Source organism: Carcharhinus amblyrhynchos, chromosome 9 (genome assembly GCF_965287045.1).
Source record: "Carcharhinus amblyrhynchos chromosome 9, sCarAmb.v2.hapA, whole genome shotgun sequence".
NCBI classification, from domain to species: domain Eukaryota; kingdom Metazoa; phylum Chordata; class Chondrichthyes; order Carcharhiniformes; family Carcharhinidae; genus Carcharhinus; species Carcharhinus amblyrhynchos.
Window position 1 is genome coordinate 21,864,798 of NC_137332.1, and position 18,608 is coordinate 21,883,405.

Here is an 18,608-nt window from a genome sequence, read left to right on the forward strand (position 1 = left end):
ACTCTATGTTTTACATAGCCAGGCTGTCACACAGAATAGTAAGAATGAGCAAAACTGGAAGTCTATTTCAGGCAATTGATGATTGCCTTCTGTTTGACAAAAAGGTCCAGTTTAATAACATACACGTAGATAGCGGCCCCTTGATCTCCCAGACTCAGCCAAGCGTGAGTTATGCCCCCCAATTATCCAGAGACACACCTCAAGGTTTATGGTTTCAGGCTTATTGTTAACTGTTTTGACAATTACAATAAGCCATTGTACTCTCCCAATAGTGAAATGTAGCAAACTATAGCAACTTAATTTGCAAAGGCTTTGTTAAACAAATATATTCAACACAGAAGATGAATTCACGGTTAGCAGATAGACTGCAAACAAAGTAACCTTCAAGAAGGAACTCAAAATATGAAAAAGTAATCCGGAAAAGGGGGGTAAAAAGTGCTTTGAATAATGCCGAGAAATAAACAGGATGTCTCAGCAAAAGTCATTGGTTCCAGTAGATAACTGTCTCATGAACAAAAGAAATGGGAGTTGTAGACAAACAAGTAATTATCTTAGACTGAATTTTCTTAAATACCCATTGTACCTGATTCACGGGTGGCATGGTGGCACAGTGGTTAACACTGCTGCCTCACAGCACCAGGGACTTGGGTTCAATTCCCGACTTGAGTGACCATCTGTGGGAAGTTTGCACATTCTCCCCATGTCTGCGTGGGTTTCCTCCGGGTGCTCGGGTTTCTTTCCAAAGTCTGAAAGACGTGCTGGTTAGGTGCATTGACCCGAACAGACACAGGAGTGTGGGAATTTCATACTAACCTCACTGCAGTGTTAACGTAATCCTTACTTGTGAGACTGATAAATAAACTCTAACGTTATCTTTACTATCATTAGAAAATAAATTAGGTAATGTGGACATGAACTTGCACAATCATTTCAGGAAGAATATTAAAGTTAATGATTTGAAAGGGAAAATGTGCAGTGCATTTATATTAGACAACAAATGTATTTTCTCAGGCTTGACCAAGCTTGGGTTCAGTTTCCTCATGCAAATTTCAAATGCGACAGTGTTTGTTAAATGTGCAACAATTTCAAACCAGTGAGCTTGCAGGAAATAGGATAAAAGATATCACTAATATCAGAGAAAAACATCTGGAATAGGTCCAACCACAGTGTAAGTGATTCATAGCACATTCATAGTGAAGAAGGAGGCCATTCGGCTCATCAAGTCTGCACCGACCACTATCCCATGCAGGCCCTGTCTCTATGACCCCATGCCTTTATCCTGCTAGTCCCCCTGACACTAAGGGGCAATTTAGCATGGCCAATCCATTCAACCCACACATCTTTGGACTAGCACCTGGAGGAAACCCACACAGACACAGAGAGAATGTGCAAACTCCATACAGACAGTGACCCAAGCAGGGAATTGAACCCAGGACCCTGGCGCTGTGAGCAGCAGTGCGAACCACTGTGTTGCTCCAAAGTACTTCACTGATTTAAAATACTGGAATTAAACTGCTTGTTTTCCTTCCTCTCTCTTAACTATGGTCTTGGTATTTAAATTGATGTTGCAAACAAGAGGTTTGCTACAGGTCAGCAAGGTGAGTGAGTGCGTAACTGTACCACATGAAATACTGATAAACCGCTAGGTTGCAAATATTTTACACTGTAATTAGACTGAGTCTTTGGTGTCTTTTACATTATTTTAAATCGACGGGATAGATAATTTGGGGCGATATGGGTGAATGGGAGTTGGCAGCCCATTTGACATCTCTCCCAGTTTTTATTTCCATTGATTTTACCAGCTCTCAGCTGAATGGTTACACTGAACTCCGCAGTGACCTTCCGAGTTCCATACTGCCTACATCCCACCCTGCTTTTCAAAAACTAATTTTACTCTGTCGTTAAAATTACAAAGCCAATATTTAGAGTGGACAAGACCAACACAAATCCATTCCTTGTTTGCTCCAAAAATCAAATTCAAAATCCAATTGAATCCAATTCAAAGTCCCCACAAGAGAGAGACAAACAAGATCCAAGCTGACAAGATAAGGCATTACCTTGGGCTTGATCCGACACACTTGATCTGAACCAAAAGGCTGACTCCACGTGAAGCTGCTGCTGCTTCCAGCCTTCCCTGTCCCAATACCTTTTACCCTTGCCAACCTCCAGTGGTTCACCTTACTCCAGCATATTGAAATCAAAAGGGGTGATCCTACCAGCTCATCCCACTGATCGGTCATCCACCCGGTGGTCAGGGTGGGCAGTGGGGGGCCAATATCCAGTGAGGAGAGGGGGGGCGGCATTAGGAGATCTCCCAGTGTACTGTGTACATTGTGTGTACATAGTATTCTGGGAGATCGGGGTGCATGTACAATGGTGCCCCAGAGCTCAGCAGCTGGCTTCCTGACGAGAAAAGGATCCGCTCGCCCCCGACTGGTGAGAATCATGTCCTGGCTCTTTTTTTCCTAAGTGCTGCATGATTGTGACTGGGAGTTCAGTCAAATAAATTGGCACGATTCTCTTCCATTTTCACACTCGTTTGGCGTTTAGACTATTTTTGGTAAGATCACCTCCAAATTGTCTACAAATCCTCCACAAACCAACTCTCATCTAATTTAACATTGTCCTCCAACATTATATTGTCAGCAGATAACCTTTAGTCTCCTGTTCCTGGCCCCTACAGTACAGAAGGAGGCCACTTGGCCCATTGAGTCTGCACGGACAACAATCCCACCCAGGCCCTATTCCCGTAACCCCTCATATTTACCCTGCTAATCCCCCTGACACTAGGGTTAATTTAGCATGTCCATTCAACCTAACCCACATATCTTTGGACTCTGGGGGGAAGCCAGAGAGCACCAGGAGGAAACCCGCCGCAGACACGGGGAGAATGTGCAAACTCCACACAGATAGTGACCCAAGGCTGGAATTGAACCGGGGGTCACTGATGCCATGAGGCAGCAGTGCTAACCACTGCGTCACTGTGCCACCCATTGCAAAGTCTCCTCACATAAACTTTTGCTCACAGAACCCTCATTCCTGTACTTAAGGAAGGTTTCGCTACCTGTCCTCGCAAAAACCGAACAAAAACCATTTTGACAATTGCTTTCAGCCACTTTTGCTAACTTTTCTTCGAAAGTACAGCTTATGCCTTTTTTCCACGCTTTGTGAAACATTTGGAACATCTTTATTAAGTTAAAGGTAATGCTATATATTTAATTTGTGTTAAAGAATGCAAACTTTTGATGAGGAAGTTGTAAACACATTTATCATGTATTTGGAAAAAGGTCCACTTAATAAAATGTCTACCTTTAACAAATCCTCCTGCCTGAATGTAATGAGGCAGCTCATCATCAGTATCAGTGGGTAGAGTTATTGAAAACTGGAAACTGAGGGTTACGTTGCAATGCCCTCACTTTGATATATTATCCATGCCTGATAAAGCACTTACACATTCTGTGTTAGCAAATGGTGAGACGTCCCACCAGAGATGCTAATTTTTTAAGTCTCTTTAACCCATTTGGTTCTGGCGGGCCAAACCTGAAAATTGAGTTATTTAAATATTAAAAGGGAAGCTTGGAAAAAAATATCTGGAGATAAAATGAGGAAGGCTTCGCCTCAAAGCATCCTTAACGGACGGCATGATGGCACAATGATTAGCACTGCTGTTTCACAGCACCAGGAACCCATGTTCCATTGTCTGTGTGAAGTTGCACGTTCTCCCTGAGTGTGCGTGGGTTTCCTCCAGGTGCTCTGGCTTTCTCCCACAGCCCAAAGATGTGCTGGCTAGGTGGGTTGGTCATGTTAAGCTGTCCCTTAATGTCAGGAGGGTTAGCAGAGTAAATATGTGGGGTTATGCCCTGGATGGGATTATCGTCATAGAATGCTACAGTGCAGAAGGAAGCCATTTGGCCCATCATGTCCACACTGACCACAATCGCACCCCCAGGCCCTATCCCCATAACCCCATGCATTTACCCTAGCCAGTCCCCCTGAAGCTAAGGGGCAATTTAGCATGGCCAATCCACCTAACCCACACATCTTCGGGCTGTGGAAGGAAACTAGAACACCCAGAGGAAACCCACGCAGACATGGGAAGACTGTGCAGACTCCACACAGACAGTGACCCAAGCCGGGAATTGAACCAGTTCTAACCACTTGCCATCGTACCGTTGGTCAGAGCAGGCTTGATAGGCCGAATAGCCTCCTTCTGCACTGTAGAGATTCTATGAAAGCAGTGTCAATATTATAACACCCAGGTGGTAAAGATGAATATATATTACACCTCGTAGTTCATTTGAAAGAAATTAATGCAGACCATTTGTGTTAAATGTCCCATATATCTCATGTGACAGTGTGATTATCCAAGCACAAATAGATACATCAAGCAAACATTCTCGGGGAAATGTAGTGTTATTTTAGAAAGATTTCTGCTTATGCTCATGACTTACTCTGATTGGTGATGCTTGTGACTGTGAACGCTGATGTCTCTGTACCAGCCAGGCGGGGAAACCTTTTAGTGTTTTCTAAACAGGACACAGGCGAGAGGTCCAGATCCAACAAGTTTATTCCCCGGAGCTCAGGCGGGAACATGCACTGTATCTCTTCTCTCTGCTCTGTCAAGGAGAAAGACGTTCAAACTATTATTTTGCTCAGCATATTGAGGTCCACGACAAAACATATTCCAATTTTGGTCACTTCGATTTTACACATAGGCAACTGAATGAAGCGGTCTGTCAATGCAGTTAATAACGTTGGTCAGGGAAGTCGGTGAAGGACAAAACCATAGGCAGGGATTCTCGTTCGCCCTGCCACCGCTAATAGTGAGAACGGAGAATTTGGCGCTCAGCCAAAACTCCATTTACTGCTGCAAGGCCAGAGAATTCCAGCCGCGGGCGATGTCGGAGAATCCCAACCATAAGGCTGATATGTCGGTAGATTTTCCAGTCGCGCCCCTTGTGGGAATCGACGTGGACGGGAGAAGCAATTTGATGGAGAGTGGAAAGGTCTGTTGGCTTCGGGTGGGAATTTCCGTTTCCAGGGCAGGATTTATGCTACTTAGACTTATTAAATAGCACTTTAGGGTGGATTTTGACATGAGCCTGGGCTCAGTAGTATTTGTCCAAATCAGAAGATCAGGAATGTACAGTCTCAATAAAGAGATTTGAACAGAAAGTCTGGATTGATATTTCATTATATGTGAGGTCTTGCTGTGCATTTGCTTAAATGACATCATAACTTAAGTAACATTTCAGCAGCTGTAATGTTCTAAAGGCATGAAGGTGATCATATAGAAACTAATCTTATTTTGGCACAATCATAAATGTATTTTCAGTCTTATTGTTGAAAATGCACAATAGGAACCTTCTCCTCTACCATCTGTTGTCAAATTGTAGAGTGAAGAAAGGCATTTAAGCAGAAGCTCAGATCTGATTAGAACAAGGGTAGCATAGTGGTCAGCACTGCTGCTCCACAGCACCAGGGAACCAGTTTCAATTCCAGACTTGGGTGATTGTGCAAACTTAATGTAAACATTCTCCCTGTGTGGGTTTCTTCTGGGTGCTCCAGTTTCCTCCCACTCTCCAAAGATGTGCCGGTTAGGTGGATCGGCCATGCTAAATTGCTGCTCGGTGTCCCAAGGTAGGCTAGGGGGATTAGTGGGGCTAACACCTAGGGTTAGGTGTTAGCCTGGGTAAGCACTGTTGTATAGTTACTGTGGTAATGTAGGAAACATGGGAGCCAATTTGCAGACAGTAACAGGTCACAAACATCAATGTGATAATGATCGGATAGCCAAACCAACAGATCTGATGAAAGATTAATGAGCCAACTCTGTTTCTCTCCTTACAGACACTGCCTGACCTGCTGAGAATTTCCAGCATTTTCTGTTGTTATTTCAAATTTGCAGCAACTATAGTAAGTTGCTTTAGTACCACCCTATTTAGTATTTCTTATTTGTTCGTGAAATGTTGGTGAGGCTGGTGAGGGCAGCATTTATTGCTATTTGAGAAGGTGAAAAACCACCTTCTTGAACCGCTGCAGTCTGTGTCATGTAGGTACATCCATACTGCTGTTAGGAGGAGAGTTCCAAGATTTTGACTCAGTAACAGTGAAGAAACAGCATTGTATTTCCAAGTCTGGATGGTGAGTGCCTTGGAGGGAAACTTGCATGTGATCGTGTTCTCATGCATCTGCTGCCCTTGACCTTCTAGATGGTAGAGGACATGGATTCGGGAGGTGCTGTCAAGGAGCCTTGGGAAGGTCATATTGTGCATCTTGTAGATGGTACACACTGCTGACACTGCCTGCTGGTGGTGAAGGAAATGAATATTTAAGTTGTTGGATGGGTTGCTTTGTTTGGAGTGGTGTCGAGCTTCTTGAGTGTTGTTGGAGCTGTAACGTCTAGGCTGACTTGTGCTTTGTAGATGATGGACAGACTTAAAAGTACAGCAAGGCAGTGAAGGAGACAAATGGTATGTTGGCCTTCGCAGCGAGAGGATTTCAGTATAGAAATAGGATGTTTTATTGCAATTGTAGAAAGTGTTGGTGAGGCCAAACCTGGAGTTTTGTGTGCAGTTTTGGTGGTCTTATCTGAGGAAGGATGTCCTTGCTATAGAGGGAGTGCAGTGAAGGTTTACCAGGCTGATTCCTGGGATGGCAGGTCTGTCATATGGGGACAAGACTAAGTCGGTTTGATTATATTCACTGGAGAAAGAGAGGGGATCCGAAAGAAAGTTATAAAATTTCAACAGGATTAGACAGGGTAGATTCAGAAAGAATGTTCCCGATGGTGGGGGAGCCAGAACTAGGGGGTCTTATTTTGAGAATAAAGAGTAAACCTTTTAGGACTAAAGTGAGAAGAAATTTCTTCACCCAGAGAGTGGTGAATCTTTGGAATTCACTATCAGGGAATATAGTTCAGATCAAACTATATGTGATTTCAAGAAGAAATTAGATTGTGGCTAAAGGGATCATAGGATCTACAGTGCAGAAGGAGGCCATTTGGCCCATCGAGCCTACACCAATCCCACACAGTTCCTATTCCCGTAACCCCACACATTTACCCTCCTAATCCCCCTGACATACAGAGGCAATTTATCATGGCCAATCAACCTAACCCACCCATCTTTGGACTGTGGAAGGAAACGGGAACACTTGGAGAAAATCCACACAGACAAGGGTGGCATGTCCAAACTCCAAACAGACAGTGACCCAAGGCCAGAATTGAACCTGGGTCCCTGGCGCTGTGAGGCAGTAGTGCTAATCACTGTGCCATCGTGCCAGATCAAGGGATATGTGGGGAAGGTGGGATCAGGATTTTGATTTTGGTGATCAGTCATGATCAAAATGAATGGTGGGGCAGGCTGGAAGGGCCTACTCCTGGTTCTAGTTTCTATGTTTGGGCTAAGGCTGTAATGCAGTCAGGAGCTGAATGACCCTGGAAGAAGTCAAACTGAACATCACTAAGTAGGTTATTGCTGAGTAAGTGCCACTTATTAGTATTAACAGTGACACTTTCCATCACTTTGCTGATGATAGAGAGTTAACTGTGTGTAATTAACCAGATTGGATTTTCCTCCTGTTTGTGGACAGGGCATACTTGGGCAGTTTTGCACATTACTGAGTAGATCCAAGGTGGTGGCTATTCTGGAAAAGCTGAGCAAAGAGCTTGGCAAGTTCTGGAGCACAAATCATCAGTACTATTGCTGGAATGTTGTTCGGGGCCATTGCCTGAAAGTATCCGTTGCCTTTCAGCCATTTCTTGATATCATGTGGAATTAATTGAATTGCTTATGGTGGGGGGAACTTCAGGAGGAGATTGAGATTGGTCATCCACATGGCACTTCTGGTTGGAGATGGTTGTAAACGCCTCAGCTTTATCTTTCACAGTAATGTGCTGGGCTCCCTCACCACTGAGGCGGGCAATGTTTTTCAATCTTCGCTTCCATTAATTGTTTAATTGTCCACCATCATTCAGGACTGCAGAACTTTGATCTGATACACTTGTTGTGGGTTTGTTTGGCTGTTGATTGAGGGATATTTGTTTCTTTATTCTTTCCTGGGATGTGGGTATCGCTGGCAAGTTAACTCTCTATCATCAGCAAAGTGATGGAAGAGTGTCATCATTAATACTAATAAGCAACACTTACTCAGCAATAACCTATTTAGCGATGTTCAGTTTGAGTTCCGCCAGCGTCATTCAGTTTCTGGCTTCATTACAGCCTTAGCCCAAACATAGAAGCTAGAACTAGGAGTAGCCCATTTGGCCCTCTTAGCCTGCCCACCATTCATTTTGATCATGGCTGATCATCAAAATCAATATCCTGATCCCACCTTTTCCCCATATCCACTGACCTGGCATGGTGGGACAATGGGCACCATTGGGTACCGGGCGGCAGAGTAGCACAGTGGTTAGCACTGCTGTTTCACGGCTCCAGGGTCCTGTGTTCGATTCCTGGCTCGGGTCACTGTCTGTGTGGAGTTTGCACATTCTCCTCGTGTCTGCATGGGTTTCCTCCGGGTGCTCCGGTTTCCTCACACAGTCCAAAGATGCACAGGTTAGGTTGATTGGCCATGTTAAGAAACTGCCCCTTAGTGTCCAGGGATGTGTAGGTTAGAGGGATTAGTGGGTATAATATGTAGAGATATGGGGGTAGGGCCTGGGTGGGATTGTGTTCAGTGCAGACTTGATGGGCCGAAGGGCCTCTTTCTGCACTGTAGGGTTCTATGATTCTATGAATGGTTAACACTGCTGCATCACAGTGCCAGGGACCCAGGTTCAATTCTGGCTTTGGGTCACTGTCTGTTTGGAATTTGGACATTCTCCAGTTGTCTGCATGGGTTTTTTCCAGGTGTCCCCGTTTCCCTTCACAGTTCAAAGATGGGTGGGTTAGGTTGATTGGCCATGATAAATTGTCCCTGAGTGCCCGGGGGATTAGAAGGGCAAAAGTGTGGGGTCTTGGAGATAGGAACTGGGTGGGATTGTTTTTTGCCCATCCCGAATTGCCCTTGAATTGAGTATGTTATCGAGACCCCAGCTGATATCAATAGCCATGCTTGATGGACTATTCTGAAATTGGAAGTGTGTTTTGTACTGCAGTCTAGGTCATTGTGACCTACGTCCCACAGTGATGTGCTTGGATCAACCATATGTGTTACAGACTGTCCAATGTTTCCATTGAAGTGGCTTGTAAAGTGGATGGCTGAATTGCCCCTTGGCTTTTCAATGGGCAGTTAAGATAAAAATTAGTCTCTATTCTATGCTAGGAAGGCTCTTTAATGGCTAAGCTCACACTGACAGTCCAGTGTCTTGGCAGACCTTATTTGAGAACAAGACTCTCTGAAACTGAACTTAATTTGCCAATTATTAATTACTTACCAGGTTGTAGCTTCAGCCATCTCTGGAGTGGGTACAGAGTGCAGTCACAGACCCAAGAATTTCCTTGCAGTCGAACCTCATGCATTCCTTTGAACTTCTCTAACAACTGAATGGAGACTGTGCTCAGTTTGTTATTGGACAGGTCCAATAATGACGATGCCTGCATGTCACTGAGGAACTGAGGCGCCAAGTCCTTTATTCTGTTATTGTTCAGAATCAGGATCTTTAAACTTACAAGACCTTCGAAAACCCTGGGGTGAAGTAAATCAATCTTGCAGTTACTCAGATCCAATACCTCCAGCATCTTCAGGTTTGTAAAGGTCCCAGGGCTTAGAGTTGGGATGTGGTTATTTGAAAGATTGAGGAAGACCAGATTCTTCAGTGCCTCCAGTCTCCTGCTGTTTTCGAGATCGGTTGCATCCACTGAGTTGTACGATAAATCCAAATTGGTTAAATTGGTAGGAAGATTTTTTGGCACTGTCGTAAGATTCCTCCCAGTGCAATTTGCTGATTCCTGAGAAATACGTTCAAAATCTCAATTTCTATTACAATGCTTCTGCAATTGAAATTCAAATGTTCAAATATGGCAAGATTGACTATAGGGTCATTTATATTGAGCAAAAATAAAATCTAATTGGTGTCCTAAACCTGGCATGATTCAGAGAGTTAAACCACCAGGTGGAAACCACTGCACAGGAAGATGGTGGCTTAGTGATATTGTCATTGACTAGAAATCTGCCATAGAAAGCATTCTTTCTGATTGTATCACAGCTTGGTATGGCTTCTGCTCTGTGCAAGACCACAAGGAACTACAAAGGGTCATGAATGAAACCCAGTCCATCACGCAAACCAGCCTCACATCCAATGACTCTGTCTACACTTCCCACTGCCTTGGAAAAGCAGCCAGCATAAGTAAGAACGCCACACACCCCAGGCATACTCTCTTCCATCGGGAAAAAGATACAGAAGTCTGAGGACAAGTACAACTGACTCAAGAACAGCTCCTTCTCTGCTGCCATCAGAATGGACCTCCCTTGCATTAAGTTGATCTTTCTCTACAACCTAGCTATGACTGTAACACTATATTCTACATTCTCTCCTTTCCTTCTCTATGAATGGTATGCTCTGTCTGTACTGCGTGCAAAAAACAATGCTTTTCACTGTATACTAATACACATGACAATAATAAATCAAATCAAATCAAGGGTTTGAGTGCCATGACAGCAAATGTGAAATTTGAATTCTATGAAAAAATGCACTAAAATAAAAATCTCACGATAATCATGAATCATAAAGACACATGTGGTTCACTAATTTAGGTCTTAGATCTGGCCTACATGTGACCCCAGAGCCACAGCAATATGGTTAACTCTTTAATGGCTTAGCAAGGCAATAAATGCTGGTCAGCCCATGAACAAATAGAGAAAAATAAACTATCTGGGACAGTAGCTGTGTTGTGTTCTCGTTTGTTGTTTGTTGCAATGATACGTTATAAATCAACATCATAGTGGCTCTGGGAGGGGCGGAATGGTGGCATAGTGGTTAGCACTTCTGCCTCACAGTGCCAGGGACCCGGGTTCAATTCCTGGCTCGCATTAGTGTCTGTGTGGAGGTTGCACATATTTCCCATGTCTGTGTGGGTTTCCTCCGGTTTCTTCCCAGTCCAAAAATGTGCAGGTTAGGTTGATTAGCCATGCTAAATTGTCCCTTAGTGTCACAGGGACTAAGTAGGTTAAATATATGGGATTATGAGGATAAGGACTGGGTGGGATTGTGGTCAGTGCAGATCCGATGGGCCGAATGGTCACCTTCTGCATTGTAGGATTCTATGATTAGAAAAAAAGAAAAGAGTTAACAAAGTGAGCATTTGTCCTGTGGAAATTGAGTCTAGGAAATCACCAATGGAAAATAAGGAGGTGGCAGAGGAATTGAACTGGTATTTTGATCAGTCTTCACTAGAGAACACATAAGTAACATCCCAGAAATAGCTGCAAATCAGGAAATGGAAAGGAAGGAGGAACTTGAAAAAATGATAATCACCAGGAAAATGGTACTGAACCAATTGTTGGAACGGGTAATCAAGATTGGCCAGTTAACAGGAAACAGAGGGTTGACATAAATAGGTCTGCATGTTCTCCCCATGTCTGCATGGGTTCCTTTCGGGTTCCCCAGTTTTCTCTCATAATCCTAAAGACGAGCTAAATTCTCCCTCGGTGTACCCAAACAGGTGCTCGAGTGTGGCAACTAGGGGATTTTCACAACAACTTCCTTGCAGTGTTAAATGTAAGTCTACTTGTGACACTAATAAATAAACTTAGGAAAAAGACAAATCGTTGGTCTCACTCCACCATTTGTCTACTCCTGACTCCATGGCAGGGTGTTATAGCAACTAACCTTGCCAGTTTTGGGTGCTGGAGAACGAGGCCGTAAAACTTGGAAACCAGATTCTCACTTATATCGGGAGGTGCATATCAAAAGTAGTCCACTTTCTTTAGAAGACGGCCAATTGGGAAATGACAAATGGGAATCATAGAATCCCTACATTGCAGGAGGAGGCCATTTGGTCTCTTGTGGTTGCATTGACAACAATCCCACCCACAACCACATATTTACCCTGCTAATCCCCCTTACACTAAGGGGCAATATAGCATGGCCAATCCACCTAACTTGCACATCCTTGTAGTGCGGAAGGAAATGGGAGCATCCAGAGGAAACCCACGCAGACACAGGGAGAATGTGCAGACTTCTCACAATCACTGAAGGTCGGAATCGAACCCGGGTCCCTGGTGGTCTGAGGCAGCAGCAGTAATCACGGTGCCACCATGCCGCCTAAAAGCAATTGGTGCAATCTTCCCATCAGGACCTTAATCTGGAGACCTGAGTTTCCCTACTTGCTCTTTCCACCATGAGAGAAACACGTCAACTACCAAAATCAGAGTTTGTAAATTTTGGAGAGGGATTTCAGCCATCAATCTGGGTAAGTTTGAAGTTTGATGCTGAGCATACTTATCTCGTCAAGCTGGATGATCAACTTCAACATCAAACAAAGTCAGAAAGATGAACTCAGAAAATTGCATAATTTTAAATCATTTGTGGGATATGAGCATCACTGGCTAGGCCAGTATTCATTACCCATTCCTAATTGCCCTTGAGAAGGTGGTGCTGAGCTGCCTTCTTGAACTGCATGTGGTGTAGATCCGCTCACTGGGCTGCTATTGGGGGGAGTTGTGGAATTTTGACCCATTGACAGTGAAGGAACGGCAATATATTTCCAAATCAGGATGGTGAGTGACTTGGAGGGGAGTTTGCAGATAGTGATGTTTCCAGGAATCTGCTGCCCTTGTCCTTCTAAATGGTAATGGCGATGGGTTTGGAAGATGCTTCATAAGGAGCCTTGGCGATATCCTGCAGTGCATCTTGTAGATGGCACACATGGCTGCTACTGTGCATCGGTGGTGGAGGGAGTGGATGTTTGTAGATGGGGTGCCAATCAAGCGGGCTGCTTTGTTCTGGATGCTGTTGAGCTTTTAGAGTATTGTTGGAGGTTCAGGCAAGTGGGCAGAGTATTCCATCGCACTTCGGACTGGTGTATTGTACATTGTGGACGGACTTTGGGGGGTGGGTGAATGGGGGGGGGGGGGTGGGTTGGTAGTGGTGGTGGAGGGAATGGTCATATCTGGGCAGTAGGGGAACAGCCCTCAGCACTGCCAAAGAACAGTGTCAGAGGGGTGTTCCATGGTGGAGATGCCAGGGTTCTGTAGTTGGTGGGTGGGGGGGTAGGGGGGCAGGGGTGAGTCCGTGTGGGGATGGCGGTCGGGCGGGGGTTCCATGGGTATTTCTTTTTAATATTGATTGTATTTATATCAGGATGCCCTTTTAAATGACGCCAATTTTTGCCTGCCCTACCAGGTTGACATTGTGGGACCTGCCCCTTCATTTCCCCAAAATGTCAATGAATATGATAGGAAAGTTGGCAGCACAGCTGGTAAACTGCACTCCGCTCTTCCCGAATGAGCTGATGCATTGAAAGAAAATTGGGAAGCGCCACCCAGACCCTCACTCCTTTTTCGACCCCTGTCAGTAAGGTCTTCAGCACTGCGTCCAAGAACAGGAGAGCCCGCTCTCTGACCTGCTGTTCCATTCCTAGTCTACTTCCTTCAAACATAGCCTTCCTGACGCTATCCCAGTAACTGTTGTAGTCCGACTACATTTCCTTTTTGAAAGGGGCACATGGCCTTTAATGATTGCAGGCCAGCTACATGTCATATTAGTCACACACTGCTGGAGTTCACGCTCGACAAGTCAATCAGTAATGCGTTTTACACTGCGCTGTCCATTCCACCCATGTCAGACACTGTGAGTTTGCCTCAGTGTGACAATGATGGATTCATTGCACACATTGATCTCGGTGTCTAATATCAGACCTAATCCAATCTTTCGCTCAATATCTCCTTCTAAGTTCAGTTGTCCATTTTTTTTTCTAATTATGCTTCTGAAACTTTCTTTATATTGAAAGCCCAACAATTGTCTTTGTTGTAAATGTTGAAAAGGAAAATTGAGGAGTAAGAAGAAATCAGAGCATTAGTTGGTGGGCTCAGTTTTCTAGCCCGTTGGTGACAGGCTGATGGATGGGTGTCATAAGTCCTCGGAGGCAGAAGTCCTTTCACCAAAATCCCGTTATTTACAAGTCTGACATCAGTTAGCAGTCTGCACTCAGAGTCACAGAGGAACTGACACTCCTGGTTAAATACAAAGCAATAGGCTCCCAAACTGGCCCATCAATTTGGCCATTAATCATGGAGTTCATATTCTAACAGGTCCACCTCAATTTCCTGATTAAAGTCATTACAGTGGGAGGACTGGTAAAATTGCAACAAGAGTAACAAGGGAGAGAGTAGGGCCTCTTAAGGATCAACAAGGTCATCTATGTGCGGATCCATAAGAGATGGTGAGATCTTAAATGAACATTTCTCATCAGTATTTACTGTTGAGAAAAGCATGGATGTTAGGGAACATGGGGAAATAAAGTGATATATTGTGGAGTGTATATATTACAGAGAAGGAGGTGCTGGAAGTCTTAAAGCACATCAAGGTAGATAAATCCCCGGGATCTGACAAAAAGTACTCCAGGACATTGTGGGAGGCTAGGGAGGAAATTACAACTCCCGTAGCAGAGATATTTAAATCATTGATAGTCACAGGTGAGGTGCCTGAAGACTGAAGGTTGAAGATTGAAAGTTGTGCCTTTGTTTAAAAAGCGCTGTAGGGAAAAGCCTGGGAACTACAGGCCTGTGAGCCTCACATCTATGGTGGGTAAGTTGTTGGAACGTATTTTGAGAGACAGGATCTACAGGCATTTAGAGACGCAAGGACTGATTGGGGACAAGCAGCGTGGCTTTGTGAGTGAAAAATCATGTCTCACAAATTTGATAGAGTTTTTTTGAAGGGGTAACCAAGAAGGTCATTCATACTAATGATTTGGATGAGAATATAAAAGGCATGGTTAATAAGTTTGCAGATGACATCAAGATTGGCGGCACAGTGAACACTGAAGAAGGTTATCTCAGATTGCAAGGGGATCTTAATCAATTGAGCTAGTGGGCTGACGAATGGCAGATGGAGTTTAATTTAGATAAATGCGACATGATGCATTTTGGTAGATTGAACCAGGACAGGACTTCTCAGTCAATGGTAGGGTGTTGGGAGAGAGTGACAGAACAAAGGGATTTAGGGATACAGGTACATAACATGTACACAGGTGGACAGAATGGTAAAGAAGGCATTCAGCATGCTTGGTTTCATTGGTCAGAACATTGAATACAAGAATTGGACATCTTGTTGAAGTTTACAGGACATTGGTAAGGCCACACTTGGAATACTGTGTACAGATCTGATCACCTTATTATAGAAAGGATATTATTAAACTAGAAAGAGTGCAGAAGGATGCTACCAGAGCTTGATGGATTGAGTTATAAAGAGAGGCTGGATAGACTGGGACTTCTTTCTCTGGAGCGTAGGAGGCTGAGGGGTGATCTTATAGCAGTCTGTAAAATAATGAGGGGCATAGATCAGCTAGATAGTCAATATCTTTTCCCAAAGATAGGGGGAAGTCTAAAACTAGAGGGCATAGGTTTAAGGTGAGAGGGGAGAGATACAAAAGTGTCCAGAGGGGCAATTTTTTCACACAGAGGCAGGTGAGTGTCCGGAACAAGCTGCCAGAGGAAGTAGTAGAGACGGGTAGAATTTTGTCTTTTAAAAAGCATTTAGATAGTTACGTGGGTAAGATGGGTATCGATGGATATGGGCCAAATGAGAGCAATTGGGACTAGCTTCGGGATTTTAAAAAAAAAGGTAGCATGAATAAGTTGGGTCGAAGAACCTGTTTCCATGCTGAAAACCTCTATGACTCTGAAAGCCAAATTTCCAGCAGCAGGATTGTGGTGGTTCAATTGCTTGCTGAATGGCCAATTTGGATGGCCAATGAATGCCTGTTTCCTGCTTTGGCAGACATTTTGTGTGGCGACACTGACAGGTGAAGTCTAGTGGCCTCCCAGTGGGCTCCAGTTGGGGGTGCTGTCCTTTATCAGCAGTCTATGGCCCGCGGGTTGGCTACCATCTTGGCAATGGTGTCACCAGAACTTCATCACCCACATCACCCCCGCACCCACCCACCCTTTACCCAGAAACTCAGCTATCTTCTGCAACCTGGGTTCAAATCGCGCCACGGTAAATGATGGATTTTGAATTCAATTAAAACAAATCTGGAATTAAGAATCTACTGATGACCATGTAAACATTGTTGATTGTCAGAAAAACCCACTAATGCCATTCGGAGAAGGAAATCTGCCGTCCTTTACTGGTCTGGCCTACATGTGACTCCAGATCCACAGCAATGTGGTTGACTCTCAACTGCCCTTGGCAACTTGGAATGGGCAACAAATGCTTGCCAACTAGCGACGCCCAGTTTAAGAAAAAGTTTATTTATTTGTGTCACAAGTAGGCTTATATTAACACTGCATGGAAGTTACTGTGAAATTATCCTAGTCGTCAACAGTCCGACGCCTTTTTGGGTACACTGAGAGAGAATTTAACATGGCCAATGCACCTAACCAGCATGTCTTTCAGACTGTGGGGCTGTGGAATTTGCAAGTTCTCCCTGCGTCTGTGTGTGTTTCCTCCGGGTGCTCCGGTTTCCTTCCACATTCTGAAAGACATGCTGGTTCGGTGCATTGACTCGAACAGGCGCCGGACTGTGGCAACTGGGGGAATTCCACAGTAACTTCATTGCTGTGTTAATGTAAGCCTTACTTGTGACTAATAAATAAACTTCAATACTTTTTAAAAAAAACAGAGTATCCAGACACTCGGAGAACGTGTAAACTCCACATAGTGATCCAAGCCAGGAATCAAACCCAGGCACTCTAGTGCTGTGAGGCAGCAGTGCTAACCGCTTGTGCCACCCATGTCCCATGAGTAACAAAAAAGATATCGTCCACAAGTTAGTGTAAACACCAATCAGACAGAAACTTCCAATGTCACTTACTTCATTGTGGATTTCACAGTGATTCACTGTATGTGTAACAGCCACCACGCATCCCAGAGAGAACAGGACCAGGCCAACATAATGCCGTGCAATTATTGTCATGGTTCTTCAAAGAATTGTTCTATAAATTAATATTTTCAGAGGTTGTTTTAAAATCCAAGTACCCACAATGATCAGTAAAGTATCCGAACACCAATGCTGATGTGATTATTGATGGTAAAATGTGAGAATTGAAAATCAATATCTTTATAAATTATCTTAGCATTAAAATTGCTGTAAAATAAAATTGTTGCAAAGCTGGGTAATGTTAATATTAATGGTGATTACGAATATGTCAGATGAGGCAAAAACATTTTTAACTCAGAACTCATCTTACTAAGATGTTTCCTCTGACTGTTCCACATGTTATAATAAGCAGGATATTAGCAACAGTAGTAATTTATTAATAGAACAAAATGCTGACAATCCAACAATCAGAGGGTCCACAATAGAGATTTATCATAACAAAAATTATGATGCAAGTTGACTCATAGTAATAGGGAGTGAGATAGCTTGATCTTGGGTTTGGGCATAGCTCGGCACAACATCGAGGGCCAAAGGGCCTGTACTGTGCTGTACTGTTCTCTGTTCTAATTCTCACATCTGATCGTAAAAATTCTCAATTAATATGAATATTGAAGTTAAGTATTATTACTAATGGTTTATCTGACTATTACCAATATTGCTGCAGCAATGAAATGTTAGTCCACAGTGCAATCGTTAACTCCTAACCTGCACATCTTGTGTCTGACTAACAAGGTTCTGCATATGGGCGCACAGTGGCACAGTGGTTGGCACTGCTGCCTCACAGTACCAGGGACTTGGCTTTGATTCTCGGCTTGGGTCATTGTTGCACGGAGTCTTCATATTCTCCCCGTGTCTGTGTGGGTTTCCTCTGGGGGCTCTAGTTTTCCCCCACATTCAGAAAGACATGCTGGTTAGATGCATTGGCCTTGCTAAATTGTCCCTCAGTTTATCCGAACAGGCATTGGGATCTGGCGACTAGGGGATTTTCACAGTAATTTCATTGCAGTGTTAATGTAGACCTGCTTGTCACACTAGTTGATAAATTTTAAAAACTTTATGTAAGTCCCACTCCAGGGTTTGTGTAAGAGTTAAGCCTGACACTCCAACAGTGCAATACTGAGGGAGCATTGTACCGTTAGATGCATTGTTAGATTGTAAGTGAATCAGTGGTTTGGGGATAAGGCGGGAAAGTGGAGTTGAGGAGTAACACATCAGATCAGTCGCAATATCACTGAATGGTGGAGCAGACTTGATTGACTGAATGCCTACTTTTGCTGATACATCTTATTGTTTTATGATCTGAATGTGTTGCCTTTTATATGGGCAAGCTCACATTTGCAAGTTCAGGTAGATGCACAAGGTCTCATGGCTTTATTTTAAGGAAGAGCAGGGAATATTAATCCCTAAAACAGCATCCACAATAGACAGATTATCTGGTCATTTTCAAGTTGCTGAGAGTTTGTTCAATGGAAAATGGCAGCTGTGTTTTCTACATCACAACAACAACTCCACTTCAAAAATACTTCATTGGTTATAAATCTTTATATAAGTCCAAAGTGTGCAGGTTAGGTTGATTGGCCATGCTAAATTGCTTCTTAGTGCCCTGGGATGTGTATGTTA

The 18,608-nt window shown here is 43.8% G+C and overlaps 1 protein-coding gene across 1 annotated transcript in view; it reads right to left on the reverse strand.

Annotated features, from left to right (window-relative positions):
- Nucleotides 1–18,608, reverse strand: part of c9h1orf210 (chromosome 9 C1orf210 homolog) — a 36,060-nt gene that overhangs the window by 11,833 nt on the left and 5,619 nt on the right. Inside the window, exons 2-4 of the mRNA XM_080195301.1 lie at nt 16,923–17,043; nt 9,380–9,893; nt 4,452–4,616 (exon numbers count right to left, since the gene is read on the reverse strand). Coding sequence (XP_080051427.1) covers nt 4,452–4,616; nt 9,380–9,893; nt 16,923–17,024 — 781 coding nt within the window. The 5' untranslated portion in view covers nt 17,025–17,043. The remainder of the gene's footprint in view (nt 1–4,451; nt 4,617–9,379; nt 9,894–16,922; nt 17,044–18,608) is intronic.